Source organism: Dermacentor andersoni, chromosome 1 (genome assembly GCF_023375885.2).
Source record: "Dermacentor andersoni chromosome 1, qqDerAnde1_hic_scaffold, whole genome shotgun sequence".
Lineage (NCBI taxonomy): Eukaryota > Metazoa > Arthropoda > Arachnida > Ixodida > Ixodidae > Dermacentor > Dermacentor andersoni.
This window is the reverse complement of record NC_092814.1, coordinates 222,230,034-222,255,833: the sequence shown is the minus strand read 5'-3', so window position 1 is coordinate 222,255,833 and position 25,800 is coordinate 222,230,034. Positions and strand designations below refer to the sequence as shown.

Here is a 25,800-nt window from a genome sequence, read left to right as displayed (position 1 = left end):
TTGTGAGCCAGCAAAACCAGCGCAGCACTAATGTGATAACGAAACTGCTGAAACGCAAAAGCGTGGGCGGCGCAGAGTCGAACAAAAACGAAGCCTTTCGACCACCCGCATCATTGTCAAGAGTAACTTCAATGGGTTTGTTTTTCTAAATATGAAATAGAACTGGACAAGTAGCATTTTATTTCGTCTTACTATACAATAAAATGTTTTTTTTGCAACGAGTGGTTGAGTACTAGTGACATAATTTAACTGAGCAGTGCCTTAGTCATCGGGCAAATACTTGAATGTCACGGGGGAGTCTCTATGTCCTGCATTTACCTCAGTTCCTCGATTATTAAGGCTCTGTTCGCGATAATATTGACGCCTTAGAGATTCTCAAGCACTAATCTATCACTTTAGGTTGACTTAATACGTGCCTTTAGTGTCCTTTTTTAACGTTCACTCAATGCACATTCTTGCATTTCGCCCCCATCGAAATACGGCCAAACGAGATGGTAGGCCTAGCTCGCTGACCGCCACAATAATGGCCGAGGGCACTTGCTATCTGGGCGCAGCTCATCATAACGCGCTTATTTTTAACATGATTAATGTAGGCTTAACTGAATTAGTTTTGTTGGTGTCATTGGTGCGAATAGCAAGCAAAATGTAGTACTTGCAAGCTAAATGAGCCGCCTCACCGAGATGGCCAGCATTTGCTTTCCATCTGCGAGACAAAATGCCATAGGATCATTGTTTGCGATCATGCTAGTGTTTTAGTACTGGGCGCTGCTTTATGAAACATGCGGAAATTCTGCATTTATTATTATTATTATTAAGTAGTATTTCATGTGACACTGTAGCCGGTTTCTATGTCATCGTGAGTGGCAACAGAAGTGATCGCTTTGGCTTGGTGATAGGACCGGCCAGGTACCGGCCCTATGGCAATGCTGACTATGTAAGCCAGTGTAATCAGAGCTGTTGACTATGGCCATCAAATCCCTCCAACTCTGTACCAACTCTATACATTTTATTTCATGTGCAGAAATTCATGAACACGTTTAGGCGCATTTATGACATCGCACTGCAATTCATGCAGCCATGACCGTGCTCCCTGCGTATGTGAACGTGTGCTAGCCTTCTACACTGCACGCAGCTCAATCTTTAGAGATGAAAATAAATTTCAATTTGAATGTGGCATGTTTGGGGTGAATCTGCTACTTGACCTATATATCCAGGCTCATCCTAATCTAGCTTTCCCACAGTGCGGTACGAAATTGTAATGACAAGCTATTAACGACAATCCTAGTACCCTTGTTGGCTAATGCACGCCACGCAAAATAACAAAGAAGCTTAACTGTTACGGAATGTTCGACGCATAACTGGTGATCTCATTTCAAAACCCAACTTACAATTTTTAGCACGGTGGCCCATCGCTTGCCGTGGTTTTAATCAACAGGAAACCTAAGATAACTTCAGTCCCTTTCATTTTTTTCAGCACTACGCAGCTCGGCATTACGAGTTTCCTTTGCTGTAAAACCATAGAATAAGGACTGCACATGTAGAATCGCACACATACCCGCAAAAACCCAGCGGCTACTTAGGAAGACGCGACAGCTCGGTGGCAGAGTGCCTATCATGCGAAAGTCACTTCCGACGCCACCCTAATTTCGCGACGTAGTGCCATGGTATAAGTCTATACCAAACGGAGTTAGCATATCATATGCCACACGATTGACAAGGTGCACTCTTAGTACAGGGGCTGAAATATGTTTAAATTATGTGGTCCCTGTTTACTATTAAGTTTTACTTTGAACTGATTCTTTCTCAGCATTCATTCTAAGCTTTTTTTACAAGCATCACCTCGCTACATATATCAGGGTGTGATTGGTATGAAAATGGAAAAGTAAGGTACTGCAGCAGTATGAAAACAAACCGATTATAAGAACCATGGGGGGGGGGGGACATATTTCCTACCTCTGAGACACAGGGGCCACATTAATTATTGTCTTGGCAACGCTCAGTAGTACCACTTTCTTCTGCATTAGCTGCAGGTTGTGAAACAAAAAAAGCAGCAGCTGGGTGTGCTCCACGTTCATGTCTGAAAAGAAAAGAAAAAAAATGCAGGTATAGACATATATAAAGCAAAATATGCAGATGGTACAATTGTAATGGCTATCTTGTGGTGCAAATTCTTTTACGAATTCGAATGTGTGACACTGCAAGTGTGGCAAATGTGTATTTTTCTGGCAAAACCACTTGTGCTGCATCAATGGGGATCTAATAACACAGATCAGACATCAAGGTGGCCTGCCTTTTCAATGAAAGAAACATGCTGTTCTGGAGCTTTTTTTCACCTTAAGCAAAAAAAGTGGGCCTGGAAAGCTCTAGTGAGTCATGTTTGGAGCTTCAGCTTGGTACTAATGATTGTAAGGAAGAGTAGAGCTTCTGGTGGCCTCTCTCATGTGCACGTGGATAGACAAAACCATTTTGCTGCCTCCACTTCTGCGATTTCGTATCCTTGTAGTGCCACAAATGATGCATCGCATTGAGGACTACAAAAGCTTGCTTGACTTCTGTTTCAAGAAAGGTCAAGCGTCAGATAGCCTTTTTCTATGGCCATACCTTTCTTCAACTCTAAAACATGAATGAATTCACAGCAACAGGCAAGAGAAAATAAATGAACTGATACATTAGAACCCTGTTGATACGTTTTTAAAGGGACCATGGAAAAAAAACCAGTCGGGAAAACGTAACCCTGAAGGAGGGCGCAAACCGCCACAGCACAACGTCCGAAACAGTTCCAAGTGCTGCCAGTGCAATTATTTAGATGTCTTGTGCTCTTACTGTTACCAGGAACAGCACAAGCGGGCGTGTATAATTCAGGGACATGTACAGTGTTCCGCGAAAGTGGCCCCACCGCAATATTTCGTATTCACTTCACCGCATAACACTGTTCTACTGCGCCGAAGCTAACTAAAGAGAAATAAGACACTCGTAGGCCCCAAAGTAAATGTAGCCCAGTACTTGGCAGAATTGCCCAGTGGGCTTCCCGGTAGGTTTTAATCGATGCACACTTTTTCAGATGCTTCACCAACAGCTCTGTGCCTGGTTTCTCCCAATGCTTGTGCAGTGCCTAGCTTGTGCAACTTTGTTCGTTTATTGCAAACTTCAGTTGTTCAAGTGCAAACTTCAATTGTTCAGTTGCAACAAGTTAGTAGCTTGTTGCAACATGCAAGAGCCAATTTCTTCCTGCGCCATTATATTTACATGGCGGCCCCTTTCAAATGCAACGTAAGGTACAAGAACATTACAGAATGGTGCTGTATCAAATGGGAATACATAGAAGTCAATGGAATTTAGGTCAGGACCGCAAGAACATGACGTAGCAGTCTGGAAAACGCAACAGTGAGGAATGTATCAACGGGGTTCCACTGTATTACAATAACAAAAGCTATTCACAATGACTAAGTCATAAATAGAGAAATTTTTGAGCTGTTTAAAAAAAAGTTCGCACAGGAATAGCTGGAAAGGCAGCTGGAAACCAAATGGTTTTTCTAAAGAATGTAGCTTTCCAAGAAAAGTATTACAACTTCTAAATGGCACTGAACAAATTCTACACAGTTCCCCAAAGGTACTTATTAATTAATTTATTAGTATACCTACATTTCACCCATCCAGGCATTACAGTATGGGTAATGGCTAATTACATAATGAAAACATACGAAGTATGCACCACATACATGAGTGAGCATTAGAGAGAGAGAGAGAGAGAGAGAGAGACACAGAGATGGAGAAAAAAAAATCGGTGTGCAAATTAGCGCAGTCGGCAGAATTATCAAGGGAAAGAAAACACGGAAACTATACAATTCAATGATGGATGAAGGCACATAAAGGGAATGCGGAACTTATCCTGGAGGTACACAACCAACCAAAGTGGGAACATAATAACAGCACTGGTAAGCAGTTAAGCCAGAATGCAACATACACTGATTATGGCATGTGAAAACAGCTTAGATAACATCTGCGTGGGAAGCAGATGAAAAAAAAAGGGAAAAAACATTAAAAATAAACGAAAAGAAAACACATAAAAGAAAGATATCTAAAGGCTAAACTGTAATCGTCAAATAGTGAAGCAGATCAGAAAACGTGTTGTCCGATTCTACCTGCGTGACGTCGGTGAGCAGCAAATCCCAGTGTGATAGTGTGCAAAAAAAAGAATTGCTGGTATGTCGATGTGTGTGCAAAAATTTATTTTATCTTGAAGGGGTGGTCGCTGCATGTTGACAAGGGTATGTTGGTGGCTGCAGATACAGTAGAGCCTCATTGATATGTTCCCATTACGTTGGTTTTCCCAAGAGAGTTATGCTCATTCTTTGCCGGTTCATATATTCCCGAAAAACAAGATTTTTCGGCACCAACGTTCGGTACGTCACCAAACTGCGATCGTATGATACATTTTCCGGCTGCTAGACCCAATGTAAACAAGAAAATGAGTGAGGCGCGTGCGATAAAGAACAGTGTATAGCTGCCCGCCGCGGCAGCTTCACCTCCGCCCGTCTCACGTGAAAACGACGACGCTTAGTTTCTTATTCCAGCACCAGCAAATCTCCGCTTGGGTAGACGCATGCCGCATTCGCAGCTATCGCCATGAAACCTAGTGCAATAAACATCTTCACCTATCTGTTTTATAGCTTGTGACACGTAGTGCCATTCGGAGCCTACTGCACGCTTTTAGTAGGCGATAATCCAAACACGCCGCCATTTCTTGCTGCAGGCAGTGCGATGTGGTCATCGCAGTTCGCTTCGGCGGCATCCGCCGTCACCTGCCAGCTCGATTTCATTTTGGTCTCCCGTCACCCTCTTAAGACACCACGCAGTATGAAAACAACAAAACGTAGGGTGTCTAACAAGTTGACATTTCCAAATTCCCGAGTTTTCCAGGTTTTTCCTGAGCGCCTTTGCGAAATTCCCTGAGTGATGCAGAACTACGTTTTATGTCAAGATGGGCTGAAACCACGTTGCCCAATGCTGTCACTCTCTAGTAAGCATATGAAACAAATAAAAAAAAACGACTTAATCCAGTTTGAATACTAAGGAGTAGTGTTTGTGTTATTCAAAAAGACAATAGAAAGGAGAGGTTAGTAATATGCACAGCAAAATAAATGTCTTCAAAAAAATTGCGAATCGAGTAGGACATCCTAAATACGAATAAAAAGGAGATGCATACAGAAGCAAGTATTTTCTAATATGAGCTATTTCTATCAACTGATAGCACGCTTAGTGGTATGAGGCCTGAACTTTGTCACAATTGAGATTCTCTCTCAAGAGCTCGTAAGTCAACCTCAACTGTCCTGACATACTCTCAGCCTGCGCACGACGCCTCAGTGTTGTGTTTCATTGCTTTGAAGAGTTTATTTTCGTTTGGATGAGGTACACCTGCATCCCGGCATCAGCCAATACTTTGTTTTTTCAGCTCAAGCTCCTTCAAAATGGTGGCAGCACGCTTCCTTTCCTGTTCATTCCTCAATGCGTACATCCTTTCTGTTCTTGTCCTCCTTCCGCCACTCGTTCACCCCACGGCCCATTTGAAGCATCTTCTTGGTCAGTTGCACAGTCCCCGTCCGATTTTTCGAACTCCCTAGGGGCCGCAAAAATGTCCAAAAAATCGGCCAGTTGGAAAAAAAAATGCATGTCATTTACTGTCCTTAAGGGCTCAAACCCCCTCAGGCACATTTGAAAACGCCCTGAAGGCCGGCCGGTACACGTATTAGGCATATCGGTGCTCTTACTGTGACAGGAAATACCGGGTGCACGCGTGTATAATTAAGGAATACATACTGTTTCCCATGGCAATATCCCCTTCCCACGCTTCTTATGCTTCACCGCAACACTTTTCTGTATGCTTCACCACGTAACATTCCTGTACTGAGGCGAAGCTGACTTTCCGGAACCGGCTTTATCCAACGCACTGTGCTTTCCGAGCTTTGAAGCCAATTGTGAGGACCACAAAGGCACAGTCGGTGCCATTGCTGACAGCAGCGAATTCTTTCAATGAAAAACACGGCACCCAAATGCAAGAAGCTTAATAGCTAACGTCGAAGCAGCTAGGTCTAGCGTTGCCGCAGTGCTAGCTACGGCTGTTAGCGGAACTGCGTGCCAGAGCGTCGGTTAGAGGCGGCGAGGTAATCAATACGGCAGCAGCGTTGGCTTTGCTTAATGCCGTTTCTGACCTGCGGTCACGGCAAAAAGTCAGGAAAATCGGACGGCGAAGGGTTCTTGCGTCCGAAATTTCAGACGTTCTGATACATTGACTATATGGGGTACGTGGTGGTGCCGCAAAGCTGTCCAAATTATCGGGCATCTGGAAAGTCTGTTGTTGACTGTACACTGGAAACTCCTCCAGCAGACGACAGGGCGTCAGACAATTTATTACGATTCTTATCTATTACTCGAGCCAGCATTACCGCGACTTTCGACCCTTCAAACAATATTACCGCTAATTTTCCCTGATAGAGGCACAAATTCCCTGAGTTTTCCCCGAATTTTTCCAGACTACTCAAAATCTCTGAGAATTCCCGGTTTTCCCGGTTGGTAGACACCCTGAAAACGTGTCTCAGGCTGCCGAAGCACCACCAGCTCAACGCAACGATCCGCACAACGCTTCACATTACGCTGACGACAACAATAGTTGAGTCTGTCCAATTTTTTTACTTACCTCGGATCATATATTTTCCCTGTTAGTATGTTCTTTCTCACATTTTTTTTCCAAGACATATTGATACATGCATATTGCATTTTTCTTGTGGCCGATGCGCGCAGGTACCCCGTCGAAGACGACGAACGCTCTCTCGCTCTCGAGCTGTCAGCTGAACAGTCTAGCACTGCATTATCCTTTGTAAACACACTTTGTAATAGACTCCAGTTCTTATTCCTTCATTCGCATAACATTTTGGTGGAGGGTGCCGTTCCCCGCCCTTGCCACAGAGCTCCACAGCGGCCGCACCTTGCTTTCCGCAATGGCTCTAGGTGACGACACCTCGTCTGCTTCTACGCCTGCGACCCCACCAACCCAGTACGTTACGGTTACCAACCCCCGCAATCCTGGCATATTTTCCGGCCAAGATAATGTTGACGTTGAGGACTGGCTCACCCTGTATGAGCATGTTAGCCAAAACAACCGCTGAGACCCTACCATTATGCTAGTGAATGTCCTATTCCACTTGGACGGAACTCCTCGTGTCTGGTTCCGGGCACACGAGGACGAGATCTCTAGCTGGGATGCTTTCAAGGAGAAGCTCACCGACCTCTTTGGAAATCTCACCGGTCGGCAGCTGGCTGCTAGAAAAGAGCTTGCGACCCAAGTTCAGTCTTCTCCTGAATTGTATGTCTCGTACATAAAAGACGTGTTCGCTCTTTGCCAGAAAGTCGATAACAAAATGGCCGAGGTTGACAAAGTCGGCCACGTACTTAAGGGGATCGCGGACGACACATTCAACTTGTTGGTCTTCAACAATATGTCCACCATCGACGTCATTCTCAAGGAATGCCGCCGCTTTGAGCTCACCAAAAGCCGCCGCGTCATTCCACAGTTCTCCCGGCTCCTTAACATGGCTGTGACGTCTTGCATCGACCTTACCGCTTCACCACCCTTAAATGAGCGCCTCACCCTTTTTGTTCGCCGCGAGCTCGAGGCTACAAGTCCTGCGCCGTTCCATCCACACCCATTTGACAGCACCATTGACCAACCAGCCCCAGCGATCTCTCTCATTCAGGCAGTTGTGCGGCAAATATTTGCCAACCTCGGTTTTCCTGCTGCCTGCTAGGTCTCCCAACCTGACCCGACCGGTGCCGACACCTATGCCTCACAGCGATCGGTATTCCCCTCCCAGATACCACAACCCTACCAAGTGGAGAACTCCGGACAACAAGCCCATTTGCTTCCGTTGCCTCGGCATTGGCCACGTCGCTTGCCACTGCCACACCTTCTTGACGTCGCCGTATTCGAGCTTCTTTTCCCCATCTCCTCGCCCATATGCCGACCAGTGCCGTTACTCGCCTCGCCGTATGCTTCCTACCTCAGACGTATCCGTCGATGACAGTCGTCGTGTTCGCTCGCCGTCACCGCAGTGCCGTTGGTCCCCATCGCCCCAGCCACGCCACTATTCGTCACCAACCAATTATGGACCCTCCCGAACGGAAAACTAGACCATGCAGCTCCTGGGGGTAGTGCTGCATTATCTTCATCATGTAGAAATCCTCCATTGACGCTTCCAACGAACCAGAACTTACTTGATGTTCACGTCAGCGGTGTCCCTTTGAAGGCGTTAATAGATACTGGGGCCCAGGTGTCCATAATGAGTTGTAACCTCCGCCGTCGACTGAGCAAGGTTCTCACGCCTCCTACTACTTGAGCCGTACCTGTGGCCGATCGTGGCACTGTTCACGTCACTGGAACGTGTACTTCCCATATCAGTACCGCCGACCACCACATTCCTGTTCTTTTTACAGCGCTGACCAATTGTCCCCATGACCTAATCCTTGGACTCGACTTTCTTACGGCGCATTCAGCTTTGATCGACTGTTGTGCCGGTACCCTTTGCCTCGAGCTTGCTTCCTCTACGCACGCATATTCGTGCCGAACTGCCGAACAACTTTAGCACGACCACCTTCGTCCACTTGCCGCCTAAAGCCTTGACTTTCGTCGATTTGCTATTATCTTTTCCTGTGCCTGATGGTGATCGTCGCCACTACTCTTCCTGATGTCCTTTTAATGCACAATATCACTGTGCTCCACTCCGTCGTCGCCGTCGCCAATAACCGGACATGCCTCCCCATCGTCAATTTTGGCCTGACAAAGGAAATTGTACCCCAAGGCATATCGGTTGCAAGGCTGCGTGCTATAGGAGATGACCATGTCACGACGTTTTCAGTTGACGTGTGCTCAGGTTCGTCACTATGTCCACAGGATGCTATTGCCCTGACACAACATTTCGTCCCATGATTGCTGCGGTCCTATTGCCTGAACAAGCAGCAGCTCTGTGCCGCCTTTTGGGTTCCTACCCCGACATCTTCGACCTCAACAATTGCCAATTGGGCCAGACTTAAATTTTTAAGCGTCACATAAATACTGGTGATGCCAGTCCTATTCATCGCCGGCCATATCGAGTTTCTGCTTCAGAGCGTAAGGTTATTCAAGATGAAGAACAATACCTTTGGCAAGATGCTTGCCAAAGGTATTGTTGAACCTTCGTCGAGCTCTTAGGCGTCGCCCGTGGTGCTTGTTAAAAAGATAGATGGCACATGGCGTTTCTGCATAGATTATCGTCATCTAAACCGTATTACCAAGAAAGACGTCTACCCCTTGCCTCACATTGACGACGCCCTCGATTGTCTCCACGGTGCCAAATACTTTTCATCAATAGACCTTTGGTCTGGTTATTAGCAAATTTCCGTGGATGAAAAGGACCAAGAGAAGACTGCATTCGTACCCCTGATGGCCTATATGAATTCAAAGTTATGCCATTCGGTCTATGCAACACCCCAGCAATGTTCGAACGTATGATGGACTCTTTACTTCGAGGGTTCAAATGGTCAACATGCCTCTGCTAACTAGACAACGTTCTCGTATTTTCACCTACATTTGAGACACACCTTGAGCACTTATCAGCTGTTCTTCAAGTCTTCCGCGAGGCTGGGCTGCAACCAAATTTATCAAAGTGTCCCTTCGGTCGTCGGCAGATTACAGTGCTGGGCCATCTCGTCGACGCTTCTGGTATTCAACCAGACCCAGAGAAAATTCATGCTGTCACGTCTTTTCCTGTACCTCAGTCTGTCAAAGATGTCCGAAGTTTTTTAGGACTCTGCTCCTACTTCTGACGCTTCGTTAAAGACTTCGCAATGCTTGCCCGACCACTTACTGATCTTCTGAAGAAGGATGTGCCGTTTAAGTGGGGCCCCAGCGCTCAAACTGCCGCGTTTGCCCAGCTCACCAACATTCTCACCCCGCCATCTATACTGGCCCACTTTGACCCATCCTCTCCTACAGAAGTACGTACCAATGCCAGTGGTCACGGTCGGTATCGGAGCCGTCTTAGCCCAGCGCCAACAGGGTGAACATCGTGTTATCACCTACACTAGCCAACTCCTCACAGCAGCGGAGCGCAACTATTCGATTACAGATCGTGAATGCCTGGCTCTCGTCTGGGCGGTTTCCGAATTCCGCCCGTACTTGTATGGCACGCACTTCTCTGTAATCACGGACCACCACGTGCTCTGCTGGCTTTTCTCACTCAAGGATCCTACCGGCCAGCTTGGTCGCTGGGCTCTGAGGCTGCAAGAATATTCCTAAGCAGTAGTGTACAAGTCGGGCCGATTACATCAAGACGCAGACTGTTTATCCAGCTATCCAGTAGACAAACCACCCTCCGACCCTGACCCCAATGCGGACGCTTGCATTTTCTCCGTTTCTCAGCTGCTACACGTTGCCAATGAGCGACGCCGTGATGCCGCCTTGCGCGTCATCATTCATGGTTTGGAATCTTCGTCTTGTGATTCGTCCTTTCACCTGTTTGTTTTCCGGGATGGTGCATTATACCGCCACAATGTACGCCCCAACGGTCCTGCTCGACTCCTCGTCATTCCGAAGCACCTCCAGTCAGCTGTTTTCCAAGAACTTCATGATTTACCAACGGCAGGTCACCTTGGCGTCTCCCGCACCTACGACCGGATTCGCCGACGCTTGTTTTGGCCATGCCTTGCCTGCTCCGTCCGGAAAAACGTTGCGGCATGTGAGAAATGCCAGCGCCGGAAAACATCGACGCTCCCTGCCGGGTGGGTTCAACCGCTTGATATTCCTTCGGAGCCGTTCTTTCACGTTGGCTTGGACCTACTTGGCCCTTTCCCTCTATCCACATCTGGCAACAAGAGGGTCGCTGTGGCGACAGATTACGCCATGCGCTACACCATCACCAGAGCACTTCCAACAAGCTACGCCACAGATGTCACTGATTTTCTTTTACGCGACGTGATTCTGCAGCATGGCGCTCCACACTAATTGCTTACTGACTGTGGTCGGACATTTCTTTCTAAAGTCATCACCGACATCCTGCAGTCCTGCTGAACCAAGCACAAGCTGACTACGTCTTACCATCCACAGACTAATGGTCTCACAGAGCGTCTGAATCGTACCCTAACAGACATGCTTGCAAAGTATTTCTCGTCCGACCATACTGATTGGGAGCTTGCCCTACCCTATGTCACTTTTGCGTATAATTCTTCGCGTCACGACACTGCCGGTTATTCCCCGTTCTTTCTGTTGTTCGGTCACGAACCTGCATTGCCACTGGATGCATCCCTCCCATCCGCAGCAGCAGACACTAGCGAGTATGTACTTGATGCCATCACCAGGGCAGCCCAAGCACGCGAAATTGCCCGCGCTCGCCTCCTGACCTCGCAAGAGAAGCAACGGCGCTTGTACGATCACCAACACGGAGACGTCCACTTTTCACCTGGATCTCTAGTACTCCTGTGGTCCCCGACTCGTCACGTTGGCCTGTCTGAAAAACACCTGTCTCGGTACACAGGCTGATATCGAGTGCTGCGTGCCGTGACTACAGTTACGTACGAAATCGCCCCAGTCAGTACCAGTGCCTCATCTGCACCGAATTCCACTGACGTTGTGCATGTTGCACGCCTTAAACCATATCACTCTCCAGTTATCACCGATATTTAGATGCACCAAGACGGTGCTTCCGCCGCCGGGGATAATGATACATGCATATTGCGTGTTTCTTGCGGCCGATGCACACGGGCACCCCGACGAAGACGATGAACGCTCTCTGGCTCTCGAGCTGTCGGCTGAACTGGCTAGCGCTGCATTATCCTTTGTAAATATACTTTGTAAATAGTCTCCAGTTCTTATTCCTTCGTTCGCGTAACAATATGAACGAGGTTCTACTGTATTTATATTTACCGAGGACTAATCGATTCAATAAAATATTTTTAATGAAAGTGACGGGAAAATGTTTTCGATGTGTGGCGAGCTCATCCCAATTTAGGTTATGTTTAATGTCAGTAATGCTGTTTGGCGTAGAATATTTTCTAGTCGCGAAGCGCGCAGAGTGATTTTGAATGGCTTCGATTCTGTTAATTAGTATTCAGGTATGGGGTCCCATATTGCACACACGTATTCCAGGACAGGGCAACTGTTGGTAAAGTAACTACCTCACTGTAAGCGGTACGTCCTGCCTTAAATCTTATATCATGAACATGTTCATTCCAGGTTAGATTTGATGAAAAGGTTACACATAAGTACTTGGCTTTGTTCACTTCTTCGATGACTTTTAAGGAAAAATGCAAAGCAGTACTACACGTCTGCGAGTGAACCTGCTATGTTTACGTTTGCTAATATTTAAGGGCACCTTCTATTTTTGTGACCAGGATAAAATTAAGTCCAAATCCTTTTGTAATACTCACTGGGCCAAGTGATCAGCGCATTTCCTGTATAAAACACAATTTTTCCGCTTCAATTTTGCTTTTCCGCTACAAGTGCACTAGGGTTTACACTCTCAGGATTTTGGTTGCAAACCATTGCTCAGTGACTGCAAGGTTGTAGCTAAGCCCAACAATCAGACGACACGCGAGATAATTGAAGCGGAAAAATTTCATCGCCCTGGGAAAAACTGCTTCAGTATGGCTTCATTGGTACTATACCAAAAAGAACTTAGTTATCTTAACAGGGCGGGATTTTGTGAAAGTGGAGCGATAGATGTGTAGGCCATCAACATGTCTGTCTTGGGTATCACAAGTATTATTTAGAATTTATCTCGCTATTGCAAATGCATGCATGCAAGTCTGTCTTGTCGATTGCACATGCATACTATTTTATTATGTATTGCATGTTACATCACTCTCATGTATGTATATGCAGTAAAAGCCCGTTAATTTGAACCACAAGGGGAAGCCGCTTCAGTTCGAATTAACGACAGTTCAAACTAACGAAAGTGAAAGAAAAGAACAGTACACTGCGATTTGGAAGCACTAGGGCATGTCAGAAATTTAATGCTTGAAAAAGTCCGTAATCGTAGTCTACCTTTTTTCCTTGAAGGCGACAGCTAGCACTTTTTGCTATAACGAGCGAACGTGGCGGAAGGCCTCCTCTTCGCCTTCTTCAAAACTGAATAAGAGACGGGCAGCATTCAATCCAGCCATGATTTCCACAGCGGAGGTCCGCACTGGCGCTTCATCTTCATCTTCCTCGTCGTCACTGCCATCGACAGGTTCAGCACTTTTGACCTGAGAAATTATGTCCTCATCTTTCAGCGCACCACACACCACTGCAACCTCGTCCCCGTCGACATAGTCAACAAAGGAGATTTGCAAAGCCCGTGAGATTTGTGACGGGCAAGAAGTCTCGGAGGTCAACGTAGAACGGAGAGGAGGCAGCTGCCGCTGCCTTCTGGCCGACACCGCGCCGGTTAGATTTTTCCCGATTTTGCCTTCTCTCGCCGTTCTCTCCGTTCCGGAGGGGACGCAGCCTTGTGCGTAGGCAGTAGGTGCGTTTCTCTGGCCGTGTGCCAGGTTCCAAGCCGCCAGAACTACGGCACGTAGTTCGAATTATCCGTGGTGGAACCTTCTCGCGTTCGAATTAACAGGTTTTTTTATGCATAGACTTCTGTGGAGCTTGGCCGGACCAAATCGTAGAGTTCGAATTATCCATAAATTCGAATTATTGAAGTTCGAATTAATGAGCTTTCACTGTAAACCACTTCATGTCCAACCATTAAAACCAGTTGAAAGTTTGCGCTTGTGTCTGTCGTTCCCCAGTCCTCGTTCCAAGTGGTGCACAAGTAACAATGATCATGAATTGTAACCAACTAGGCCAAACCAGTACCGTACTAGTTAGGGATATTGGCCTGTAGTTAAAGACCTTGTCCCATAGCCCTGATTTGTGAATGGAAACAATGTTACCAGTTTTCCAGTCCTGAGGTAGCTCACAGTCATTCAAGGACTTTGTGAATAGTAATGCTAAGTATTTAGAAAGGATGCCAGCACAGGTGTTGGGGATATAGTTTGAGATACCATCAGGGCCAGGCACAGAGTTTGTTTAATTTTGTGAGAAGGCTCATAATCCCGTAGTCGTCGATAATAACACTTGGCATGGAATTGAACTCGTTTAATCTATATAGGCAGGTCGGGGCAGCATTGAGCGTAGAGCAACAAAAAACGAAAATAAAACATTGAAGCAGTTTGCTTTTTCACCCTCGTTGCTTACAGTTACGTCCTGTTGTGTTAAAGTTGGAATCCCAACTTCATCTTTGCTGTTTGTTTTTACCAGTTTCCATAATTGTTTAGGGCTCTCTCTGATACACGACTCTAAGGTTTAAAAAAAAACTGTTCTTTGCCACTGCAATTTTCGAGCTGATTGGACTACCAAACTATTTTAGATTGTCAATGATCAGTGGTTCTGGACTGTGTCTTAGATACTGGTTTAAGCGCTTCTTTCTGTTTATAAGTGTTTTAATTTCAGTGATAAACCACGGTTTATTTCACCTGTGTTTATGGGAAAGAACCTTGGATGTAACGTGCAAGTCAATAGGCATTAAAATCTGCTTCAATATCGTCCATAGCTCAGATACAGTGGCCGTAGGGCTAAGCATTGAGAGACTGTCAAAATGCCATTCAAGTGCATAAATTATTTCGACGTAATCTTCTTTTTTTAACAAAAAAGCCTTTCTAGGCCTTGGAACTGCTACTGTACATAGGGGTCTAGGACTTCACAATGATGCAACGACGCATTCGTGGTCGCTTATACCAGGTACGGTATGAACGGAGTGAAGCAGACTAAGGGAATTTATGAACAAAAGATTAAGTGTGGAAGTAGTGTTTCCACGACGACTTGGTAAATCGAACTGAAAGAGACTATAAGTACAGTCGAACCCGGCTATATCGAACTCGCAAAAAAACGCCTATCAGTTCGATATAGAGCATAATTCGATATAAGCCTGCTAAATAATTGGATGCCATAAAAGCACATAGCATTTATGAAATCACTTTATTGATGAAACTAGCTTCGTTTCGCATGAAATAGACCTGCATTTTCTTCTGCTTGGGCGATTTCGCTGCGTGCGAGGCACGCACTTCCCCACGTTGTCTAAGGAGTCGGAGCAGCTGAGGCCGCAACATTCCGCGTTCGCGCAGAAGCACCGGACTAGTGCGAGCGCACCAATCACTTCGGAGGATGTGGGCCAAAGACGGTCGTTGCTTTCCTCGTTGTGCCCATTTTCACTTGTGCTCGGCACGATGTCGGCAATGTAGTCTTCGTTTCCGGGCTCTCCCGTACTCGCGACACCATCATTTGCACTCACAAACTCGTCCACCGTTGATTCGTCAACAGCTTTCAGAAATTCTGACAGCTCGCTCCAAACTTCGGCAACAACGACAACGGCTTCGTCGCATTAATCAGAATTTACAGTCATCACCGAGCACGCGGAAGTCGGTACGGCTGAAGCTATTTTGGATGAACCACTCGTACACGGCCGTGCGTACGCGTCGGGCGCCACGGGCACTACGGGCACCGGGTCGCGAGTTAGGCCGCTTAGCCCTAATTTCCCCCTTCAAGATCGTGCCGAGAGTGCACCTCGGAATCTTGTACGTTGCGGGGACACCCGACTTGTCACCGCGTTCGACCCTATTTATGATTTCGAGCTTCACGACGAAAGGCGAATTCTGCCGCTTCATCACGGCGACACTGCGGGAGAAGGTGCACACAATGAATCAGATAAGCAGCGAGACAACTCGTACTTTCGCCATCTTGCACGACGAGGGCACAAGAGCCTCTGATTGGCTGTCTGAGCAAGCGCTGCGGGCGGGCGGGCCAGGATCATTTTTTGTAGGGGGGTGTCGGCGGCTCCGAGGTAGCGCGGTCACGTAGGGAGAGCGGTTGGATGGAGCCGCGCCGCCGGGTTTTCCCTTCACCGCGAGGGAAAGCCAACTTCCGGGGGCACTTTCCGCCGCTTGACGTTCGATATATCGGGAGTCGCTACTAGTTTTGTTCGATGTATGCGTTATTTTTGCTATATATACTCATTGTAACTATACCGTGTCCAGAAATTGTTCGATATATGGAATAATTCGATGTAAACGGGTTCGATATAGTCGGGTTCGACTGTAGCAATGAGATCAAAAAGTGCATAGCATAGTGATGACTGTGAGGAAAGCATAGGTAACTTATTCGACCATTGCAATGCAGGTAAATTGGAATCACCACCTATTATGAAATAATCACTTGATATCTTCAATAAAATGCCAGAAAGCATATGAAAAGTATCACTAAATTATCATTGGGGGGACAATAAAATGACCCAATCGTGTAATGCTCATTTCCAAGAGCTATTTTACACCAGATGGATTTACACCCTGTTTCACCAAAATCAACTAAAAAGCTAGTAATAGTTTGTTTTACAAGTAAAAACACGCCTCCTCCTTGTGTATTTCTGTCTTTTCGATAGGAGGTGTACCCTGCAGGGAACACCTCTCAAGTGAGGATAGTGCAGTCCAACCAAGATACCATCCCGATTACATTGGAATCCACGGAGGACAAAAGGGCTTTAAGTGTGTCGTTCTTATTTTTCACACTACAGTAGTCAATAAGTGTTAACTGCCGTAGTGTTAATGCAATGATGCTTAACACTGCTGCTGTTCAATGACAATTAAAACATCCGCACACACTGAAAGTACATAGCCATTACTTGAACAGCTTGCATAAGTTCTCAGATCCCCTGTCACATATTTAAAGTACAACAGCCTAATACATAAAAATAATTAAGTTGAGGAATACCAGAGTGCAGCAATTATGTCTACGTGCCTGAGGCTTAACACATATGCTAGTTTCAAGAAACTAAGTAATGGAAGGTAAGATTATAAAGTACATGCCTTCACTGTCGTCGACATGTGATGAAAGGATGGCCTTCTGCATGGTGTTGAGCACCAGGCGAAAGATGAGTATGCAAGCTGTGTCATTCTCACTCCTCAGGTCATCCTTGTCTTTCTGCTGTCTCAGCAAAAGAACCTGAGGGCATGCAAACAATATTTTGTATTGCCAAATTTTTCAAAATGCAAAGCACACCCTACCGTTGCCAGTAGCTATTGCATTCTGTTGAAACTGTGAAACACATCAAATGTAAATGTAATTTATCATATGAATTGTAAAATATTTCCAAAGAACAATTTTCAGGCAAATGCTGCTACACTTAACAAAATGGTCCATGAAACAGTTTTAGTCGTACTTAAGAGCTCCATCCAAGCATAGTATCTCTAACGGAATGCCTTCTCAGAAGAATTGCATCAGCACGTAATACTAAAAGAGATACAAGTGGTTAAACATTACCCTTCTTTCAAACCGCAGTGTTGCCCCTCAAATTTTATTCCGTGCAGACATAGATATGTCCTGCCACTTTGGCCATAACATTCAGTGACGCAAGTGTTTTTCCATTTCCGATTGGTTTGAACTGAGTGTGTTTCCTGCGCACCTTTACAACGCAGTGTTTCTCATCACTGGTGAAAGCATTCCTGGTACTGTGTGAAGATGGCAAGCTTGGCACAGCACCACAGACACTGTCAGCTATATACACCGATGCATATGTGCTGATAAGTCATGCAAAACCTTGCGAAATAGATAGTATCCTTGTCAGACAGTATGGTGGCAGCTTCTACTTGGCGAGACAGCCCATGATGATGACACCCCAAATTACGGAGAGGTGGGCAAAAAAAGCCTCACTGATTAATCAGCCTTAATGGAGAAGCATGTTTCAAGTGTTCATGATGATGTCATGTGGGAAGCCAATCAGATCACTCACTTGAGTGACATCACACCCCCTTCTACGTAGAATGGGCTGAGAGGGTCAAAAACACAGGGAGCAGCGTTGCTGCAGTCTGTAGTGAGGCATATGTTTAAACCTTGTGAGGATTGAGGTATGCCCTATCAGCTTTGTGTGGGCATTAGCCAATTCTGCTGTACCTGTACCTCCCTCTTTTTACTCGGCATGGTTTCAGGGGGTGGATCTTTCACAGACCAATATTCAATGGTGGCGCTTCACGCCGTCAGCCTGGGAAGGCCAAGTGTCATTGCTAGGAAGGCAAAACATGGGAGAGACCTCTCCGGGAGAGCATAGAAAATTTACACATTTTTTCTCTCGTCCACCGGCCCCTTTGTTTGGGCATCTCTCGGACTTGAGCTTGTCCACGGTATGTTGCACCTATGGCAAGCGCGTACCTTGTGCTGATCCCTTTCCTAACGCTAAGCCGAAGAGCAGTGCTTAGTGCTCGTGTGTGGTCATACTACGCTGAGCCACACTTATCGGAGGCCTAAGTCAAAGGAGATTGCTCTACGCTCTTGCGAGCAGACCCACTGGTCATCGTGAAGGTATGTAGCATAGCCGCTGGAACACTCTTCCCTTAACAGAATGTTGCGGGGAGCCATCTTCCAGCAGCAACATGCTAGCAGTGCCTTTCTGCCATTTCGCATGTGGTGTGGGAACTTCTTTGCTTCCAGTGCCATTCCGAGACGGGGTGTTAGTGCAATGTTGGGTGTCATCAGAGGCAAATAAACCTGTTTTCGCTAACTTAGGGCAATATTGTGTTTCGTGTGGTGCATGGCTCAGCACCCTTTGCCGGCCGAGCGGTGCGCTAGTTTACGCAAGGTGATGGCTGGCAAGGCCCTGCGGTCCGCTAAGCCCAAATTCGCGATGGTTGGTACTCCTGTGAGATGCAAGACCCCCACAAATTTAATAAATTACATGCCTTACTCAGGGCAATTAAATCTGTCCCTTGATGATCAGAAGGACCTACCCTATTTATGAGTGGATTTGTACACAACTGCCCAAATCATATCAGTACTTTTAAAGCACATCCTTTACAGATGAACCCAGATATGCTGAACTCGAAGGAGATCACGAAATAGTTCTATATACGTGTAGTGTGCGCCAATGGACACGCCATTGGTGGCGGCTTTGCGAAGTGTGCTCGGGAAAGGAGGCAGCCATGCACCGTAGCTTTCTGCGTCGTTGATTGTGCTTCTCTGTCTTATTCACGTTTTCAGAGCAAAATGAGCAGCACCCTTCACATGTGTATGGTGGACAAAGCCTCAAAGCCTGTCAAAGAATTGTTGCATGGTGGGTTGCTCAAATACCAGTGAAAACGTGCCGGCAATACGGTAGCGTATTGCCGGCAATACGGTAGCCTCATTAGCGGGAGCAATGGTAGCAATGGATCGCCGCCGTTCGGTGGAAAATTTCTTTGTCTCACGCTTTCTTTTGTTGTGTCGGTGTTTTTTGCACTAAATCATAATATGATGGGTAAGCGATGAAGTTGATCGCAGCCTGTCCATGTTTTGTTCGGCTCGTATGCAGTGAAGCATGAGGTTTAAAGGTGTTTCACTAAAGTTCCGAGTGCCGCTTGCCGCTTCTACCGTTTTCCGCTTCTTTACGCATTGCTCTAGCTCGGCAGCACGACTGCGCGAGTGCATCGTGTTGTATGTTAAAGCTACTGAAGCTTGCAAGAACTGAGACTGTTGGTTTTATGCGGCCCGGTAAGTCCTCACACCAGCTGTCACGCACTTCATACTTTTGCATTTATTTTATGCACGGCTTCGTGCACGTTGAACTACTGCTAGGTGCTTCATGCAGAACTGTTTTTTTTTTTTTTTTAAGAGCGAGGTTTTCACCTTGCCTCGTTTGTAAATCACACGGTGTCTTATCGAAATGATAACAGGCAAGTGCTTCTTTAACAGCTTTATTCTTTTTGCCCAAGGACATTTCATTTCATTTATTATCACCTTGAAGGCCCGAAGGCATTACACAAGGGGGGGCAATACAAACACGTGTAACAGTGGTTATGTACAAAACAATGAAAAAAAAAAAAAAAACAGAAACATTGCCGATTTTGTATGTTTAAACAATCAAAGAAAAATTTCGATTTTAAAGAAGTAACACGACAATACATTCGAAAAAAAAAAACAAGAAAAAAAAAAAACTAGGTGGAAGGGTTGACAAGGGTAGACTATTCCGAGTGGTTTATGATGGGCTCATGAATGATGTACACTGGGAACCACATCTTAGATATTGTAGTTTCTTGGGAAATGTGTTAAGAATGTAGGCAGTTCAGGGCAAGAATTGCTAATGGTCGCTGCATATGGTAATTCTGTTTTCTGTTCCATTTTAGCTGACAAGCTCGCATCGCGCTTGGGAAATTTTTACACCTCGATGCTGTCTGAGCAGACTTACCACACCGAGTGATTTGTTTCACAAAATAGTCCTTTTTTTTGCATGCGCATTTTATACTGAACTCAATTATTTCTTATTATGCTTATGCAGATGAGGACTAAGCCCGGCCTTCCTGTCAGTGCCCATCTACTTTGGCTGGTGCTGCTCTGCATTTATGTATATGATGTGGCACCTCTCTCTGGTAACATTCGAGAAAAGAAAAACTATTAAAAAGTTGGTCAAACGTTAGCTTTGTATGTTTCCCAGCAGCTCCCTAAGGGAATTTAAAATTGCAAAAACTGCAGCAGGAACGGCAGTTCGTCGGCGTATGCAGAATTGCATCAGTGGTACAGCGCTATGTAGGGCTCTTATTAACCCGTACGTTTGGTGACTTCACTGACTAGTGTACACATTTTCATTAATAAATTCACAATTACTCTTTTTGAGGAGACTTCGACGACGCTTATATGGCGATGTCACATGTTTTATCGGCAGAAAGATCACTACGACATATGCAGACATCGCACTGTGCAGATTTGTGCGAGATATTAGTCTGCACTGACGACGTGTGCCTATTATTGAGGTACAGAAGCAGTATTACGGCAAGGGTACAATTAAAAAAAAAAACATGGAGACATCGCATTACTAAACAAAACCAACTGACTAGTTAACATGAGCTCCATTTCATGTAACTGGGATTCATTGCATTTGTTTGTAGGACGCACCTGGCACGTACATCAACTGGGTTGTCCAAAACACCGGTAACATCATGTTCATGTCCGCTCCCATAGAGGCCAGCGTCTTTTCTGCAGCTGTCACCGCAGAAAAAACAGTCTGGCACCCGACAAAGGAGAAATTGCAGCTGTGAACTTCAGCCATCCTTGCTGCCAAGGTATATTGTTTGCTACTGCACCTGAGCATACTTTTGGAAGCACCCGCTAGGTGGCTATCAGTGGCGCTTCTATAGGTGGTGCACTACGTGTATACAGTCGCACCTCGCAATAATGAAATTGATGGGAAACGAACAGACAGGGTTGAAATCCATATAGACAAAATCGAGACTCACATAGGCCCTCGCCCAGGCATGGAAATGATGCCCACCATGGGCCCTACAGTCATTCACCCTAGCCCTATTTCAGGTAACGCACAAGTACAGCACCACGATGGCCAGCCCCACTAACGAGCTCGTGGTGTGGCAGTGGAACTGTCGGGGCTTCACTAAGAAGCAACCACTGCTGCAACAATACGTCCGACACGCGCAACCCAAACCCGACATCATAATGATACAAGAAACAGTAGGTACCGTACCAAAGCTTCCAGGTTACACTGCGCATGCCTCGCCGATTCCCGTTGATCGCGGACTTGCAATTTTAATTCGGAAAGGGACAGTAGTGCAAGAACACAGCGTAAGCGGCACACATGCGGAAAACATGCTTGTAGAGCTCCTTCCCTGTAGAACACGCAACCACAGTGTATTTCTCCTCAACGTATATAGTAATCCGGCTCACTCACGGGCTCGTTTCCTCTCTCTGTTTCGAGGGGCGCTTGCCTTGGCGGGCGCAAACCCGTTTCTGGTGGGGGGAGATTTTAACGCCCCGAACGAGGCCTGGGGCTATGGCTACACTACCGCCAAAGGTCGACGCCTGTGGCAGGACCTACATGATGCCGAATTAACTCTTATTACTGATCCCACGGCACCGACCCGCACGGGCACGTCTACGGCACGGGACACGACACCAGACCTGACGGCGGTCCGTAACATCCCTCAAGCAATGTGGCGCAATACCTTTGAAGATCTCGGTAGAGACCACATGATCATAGAAACACGAATTCCTCAGGCGGGTACACCCCCTTTTCCTAAGCTATTCAAATGGACGGACTGGGACAAATTCCGAAAGCAGCGAGCTGAACAGAGAGGTGAGGAGAACATCGATGACATCGAGGCATGGATGGAGACGCTCAACGACGACATGAACAAGGCGACGCAGACGCTCGCACCCGAGGTCCAGGTTGACAAGATCGACAGCCGACTAGCCCACCTCTGGGAAGCCAAGACGTCACTAAACGCAAGATGGAAAAAGCAAAGGCACAACCGAAAGCTTCGTAAGAAGATCGCACATATCAATCGCCAGCTGGAAGAACATTGCCGGACCTTAAGCCGCCAACAGTGGTATGACATCTGCAACGCGGTCGATGGGCAGCTCCACAATGGCAGCACGTGGCGTCTCCTTCGTCACCTCTTGGGGGAAACGCAGAGCAAGTCTGCTCAGCAAGCAAACCTGCAACGCCTTTTGCACAAGGAACAGGCTACCACGAGTGATCACCAGCTCGTGACACGCCTGCTAGCCAAGTACTTCCCTCAACGGCCCGATGTTCAACACGGAGATTACACTGGAGAGACAAATGTGACACTCGATGAAGAATTTCACGAGTCGGAGATCCGCGCAGCTCTCCACGACCTTAATGGCAAATCAGCACCTGGTCCCAACAAGGTTACGAACAAGACTCTAAGAAACCTCGATGATGCCTCGATAACCGCTCTTACGGCATACATCAACAAATGCTGGCGAGCAGGTTGCATCCCAGAGGCGTGGAAACGGTCTAAAGCAGTGCTGATACCGAAGCCAGGCAAGCCGTCCAGCCTCGACCACTTGCGGCCCATTTCCCTCACATCCTGCGTCGGCAAGGTGATGGAGCACGCGTTCCTCTCCCGCATCAACCACCACCTCGAGGACACTGGAGCCTACCCACCCACTATGGTGGGCTTCCGGTCACACCTCTCCACTCAAGACGTCATGCTCCAGCTCTACCACCAGATTATCAATGGCCCAACTAGTGGCAACCGGGCCATCCTCGGCCTAGATTTGGAAAAGGCATTTGACAATGTAGCACACGCAGCAATCCTGAGCCGCATAAACAAGCTCAACTTGGGTGAGCGAAGCTACAACTACGTCAGAGACTTCCTGTCGCGCCGCACAGTCACCCTCGCGGTCGGCAGCATGACATCCGACGAACATACACTAGGAAGCACCGGCACTCCTCAAGGATCGGTCATATCCCCGCTCCTTTTCAACCTCGTGATGCTAGGTCTCCCGGCCTACCTCGACGAGATCGATGGCCTCCATCACGCCTTGTACGCAGATGACATCACCCTGTGGGTCAACAAGGGCAGTGACGGTCAGATAGAATGCACCTTACAAGCAGCGGTCTCTGCAGTCGAAACCTACCTTCAAGACACAGGTCTCCGACTATCTCCACTGAAATCGGAGCTGCTCGTCTACCGCTCGCACCGCCGGCCCAAGCCCACAGCCGAATCGCGCCAATGTGACGACATAATCCTCTATACGCAAGACGGCTCCTGCATTCCCCGAGTCCCGAAGATACGCATCCTAGGCATGCATATAACAGCCAACGGGTCAAACATAGAAGCTATTCGCAAAATCGAAGGCAAGGTTACAGCGACTACCCGCCTGATCAAACGCATCACAAACAAGCACACGGGCATGAAGGAGGACAGTGTCATGCGCCTCATACACTCTTTCGCAATCAGTCACATCACTTATGTGGCTGCCTTCCACAACTGGAATGTCACTGATAGGGAGAAAATCAACACCCTTATACGCAAGACTTACAAGATCGCCCTTGGCCTACCGGAGTCCACAAGCACTGCTCGTCTGCTACAGCTGGGGGTATACAACACGCTTGAGGAAATCGTGGATGCGCAAAGAACCTCTCAACTCGAACGCATGTCTCTGACAGCCACGGGCCGGTACATCCTGCAGAAACTCGGCTTCAACTACCACGTCCAACACGGTCAGAAACAGGTCATTCCACCTGACCTCAGCGACACGCTGATTGTCGCCCCTATACCTCGAAACATGCACACCGAATTTAATCGGGGCCGACGCCAGGCCCGTGCCAAGGCACTGCTGCGCTCCTTGGGTGGAAAGAGGACTACGCGCTTTGTAGACGCCGCAGAATACACACGAGAACACCGGTTCACGGCGGTAGTCGTAGACGTTAGCTCCCGGCTTACGCACGCGTGTAGTGTCGCAACGGAATACCCCGAAACAGCAGAAGAGGTAGCGATTGCGCTTGCGCTTACCGACCCCCTCTGCGAGGTAGTTTTTAGCGACTCACAATCCGCAGTTCGCAACTACGCGCGGGGGCGCATTTCCTCCGAAGCTCTCCAGGTTCTAAGGAAAGCTGATCGACAGCACTTCGATAACACCGTTATCATATGGTTTCCAGCGCACGTCGCCACCCCCACCGATGAGGGCCTCATTAACTTGAACGAGGTAGCACACCGCTCTGCGCGAGAACTGACCCACCGCGCAGAATCGGAGACCGCCTCTTCGAGTTCGGAACTGCTGGCTCAAAACACGCGAGAACGCCTGGTCAGGTACAATGACATCACCAAGCACTACCAGCTAGGCAGGCGGTTGCTGCCCCAACCTCACCCCATGCTGAAACGTCGCCAGGCAGTCATCTGGCGACAATTGCAAACACAAACATTCCCCAGTCCGGTGCGATTGCAGCACATTTTCCCCGCGCAATACCCGACTGCTCTTTGCAAATTATGTCAGGACACTAGAGCGACGCTGTCACACATGTTGTGGGAGTGTCGGGTTACATCAGCTACAATGGCAGTAGCTCCGGAGGCTCTTGCGTCGAAGTGGGCCGCTGCTCTGCGCAGCTCCAACCTCAAGACACAAGAGTGGGCTGTCCAGCAAGCCCGAGAGGCGGCGACGAGGCAAGGCCTCGAAGTCCCCTCATGGGAGACCTGAGCCCGGGTCGTCAAATTTGCCGGATTCAGAATAAAGTTGTTTCCATCCATCCATGGGAAATGAAAAAAAAAAAAAATGTTTTCGCGAGAATTTTGTTGTTGCGAACTGAGACAGCACAGATACTTAATGCATTTCAGAATGAAACTTTGCTGTCAAAATTGCATTAGCCTACTTTGGCAAGCTCTGCTTGAGGATATAGAACCGTATTGCCGACAGTACTAAGTGCACAACATGCATCGATCGGCCGTGGCAGCACTGCCGTGGAGCAGTATTCTTGGTCAGTTGCTTTCGGAGATACAATCACTTTTACAAGATGTTGTGTAACTCAGCAATAGACACAGAGCAACAGCGCTCCACACATGCAGCAGCATTTCTCTAACACATGCTGTTGCTTGTAGGTGCCAATGCATCCGGTGCTGAGCGCGAAAGTGATCGTATCTTGTAAACCCAAAGACAAGGCAATCGATTGAGATTACTGCCCCTTTGTGCAAATCTACATCCAGCGCCGAATCTGCACGCGATGCCCGTCAGGTGGCACCAAAACAAGCGTTCTTGAAGCGAGGGATGCGTATTCCTGGACAATCGCTTAATTACGGCCCAATGTGTGGCACTCCATGCTGCAATCGCCATCTCATGTGCCATAAACAATTCTACATCGGCGGGATGTGCATTTCCTTCTTTTTGCTGCATTTTGCTCACCTAGTCGCACATTACGCACTGCATTACGTATGCAAAAACCATCACATGTAACATGCGTGCTGCTTCGAACTGGTGAT

The 25,800-nt window shown here is 47.3% G+C and overlaps 1 protein-coding gene across 3 annotated transcripts in view; it reads right to left on the bottom strand.

Moving 5' to 3' along the window:
- The window catches only part of poe (E3 ubiquitin-protein ligase-like protein poe), a 590,397-nt gene that overhangs the window by 428,052 nt on the left and 136,545 nt on the right, over positions 1–25,800 (bottom strand). For all 3 annotated transcript variants that reach the window (XM_055063706.1, XM_055063707.1, XM_055063708.1), the window contains 2 exons: positions 16,912–17,047; positions 1,954–2,077 (listed from right to left, as the gene is read on the bottom strand). In XM_055063706.1, the coding sequence (XP_054919681.1) occupies positions 1,954–2,077; positions 16,912–17,047 (260 nt within the window). The remainder of the gene's footprint in view (positions 1–1,953; positions 2,078–16,911; positions 17,048–25,800) is intronic.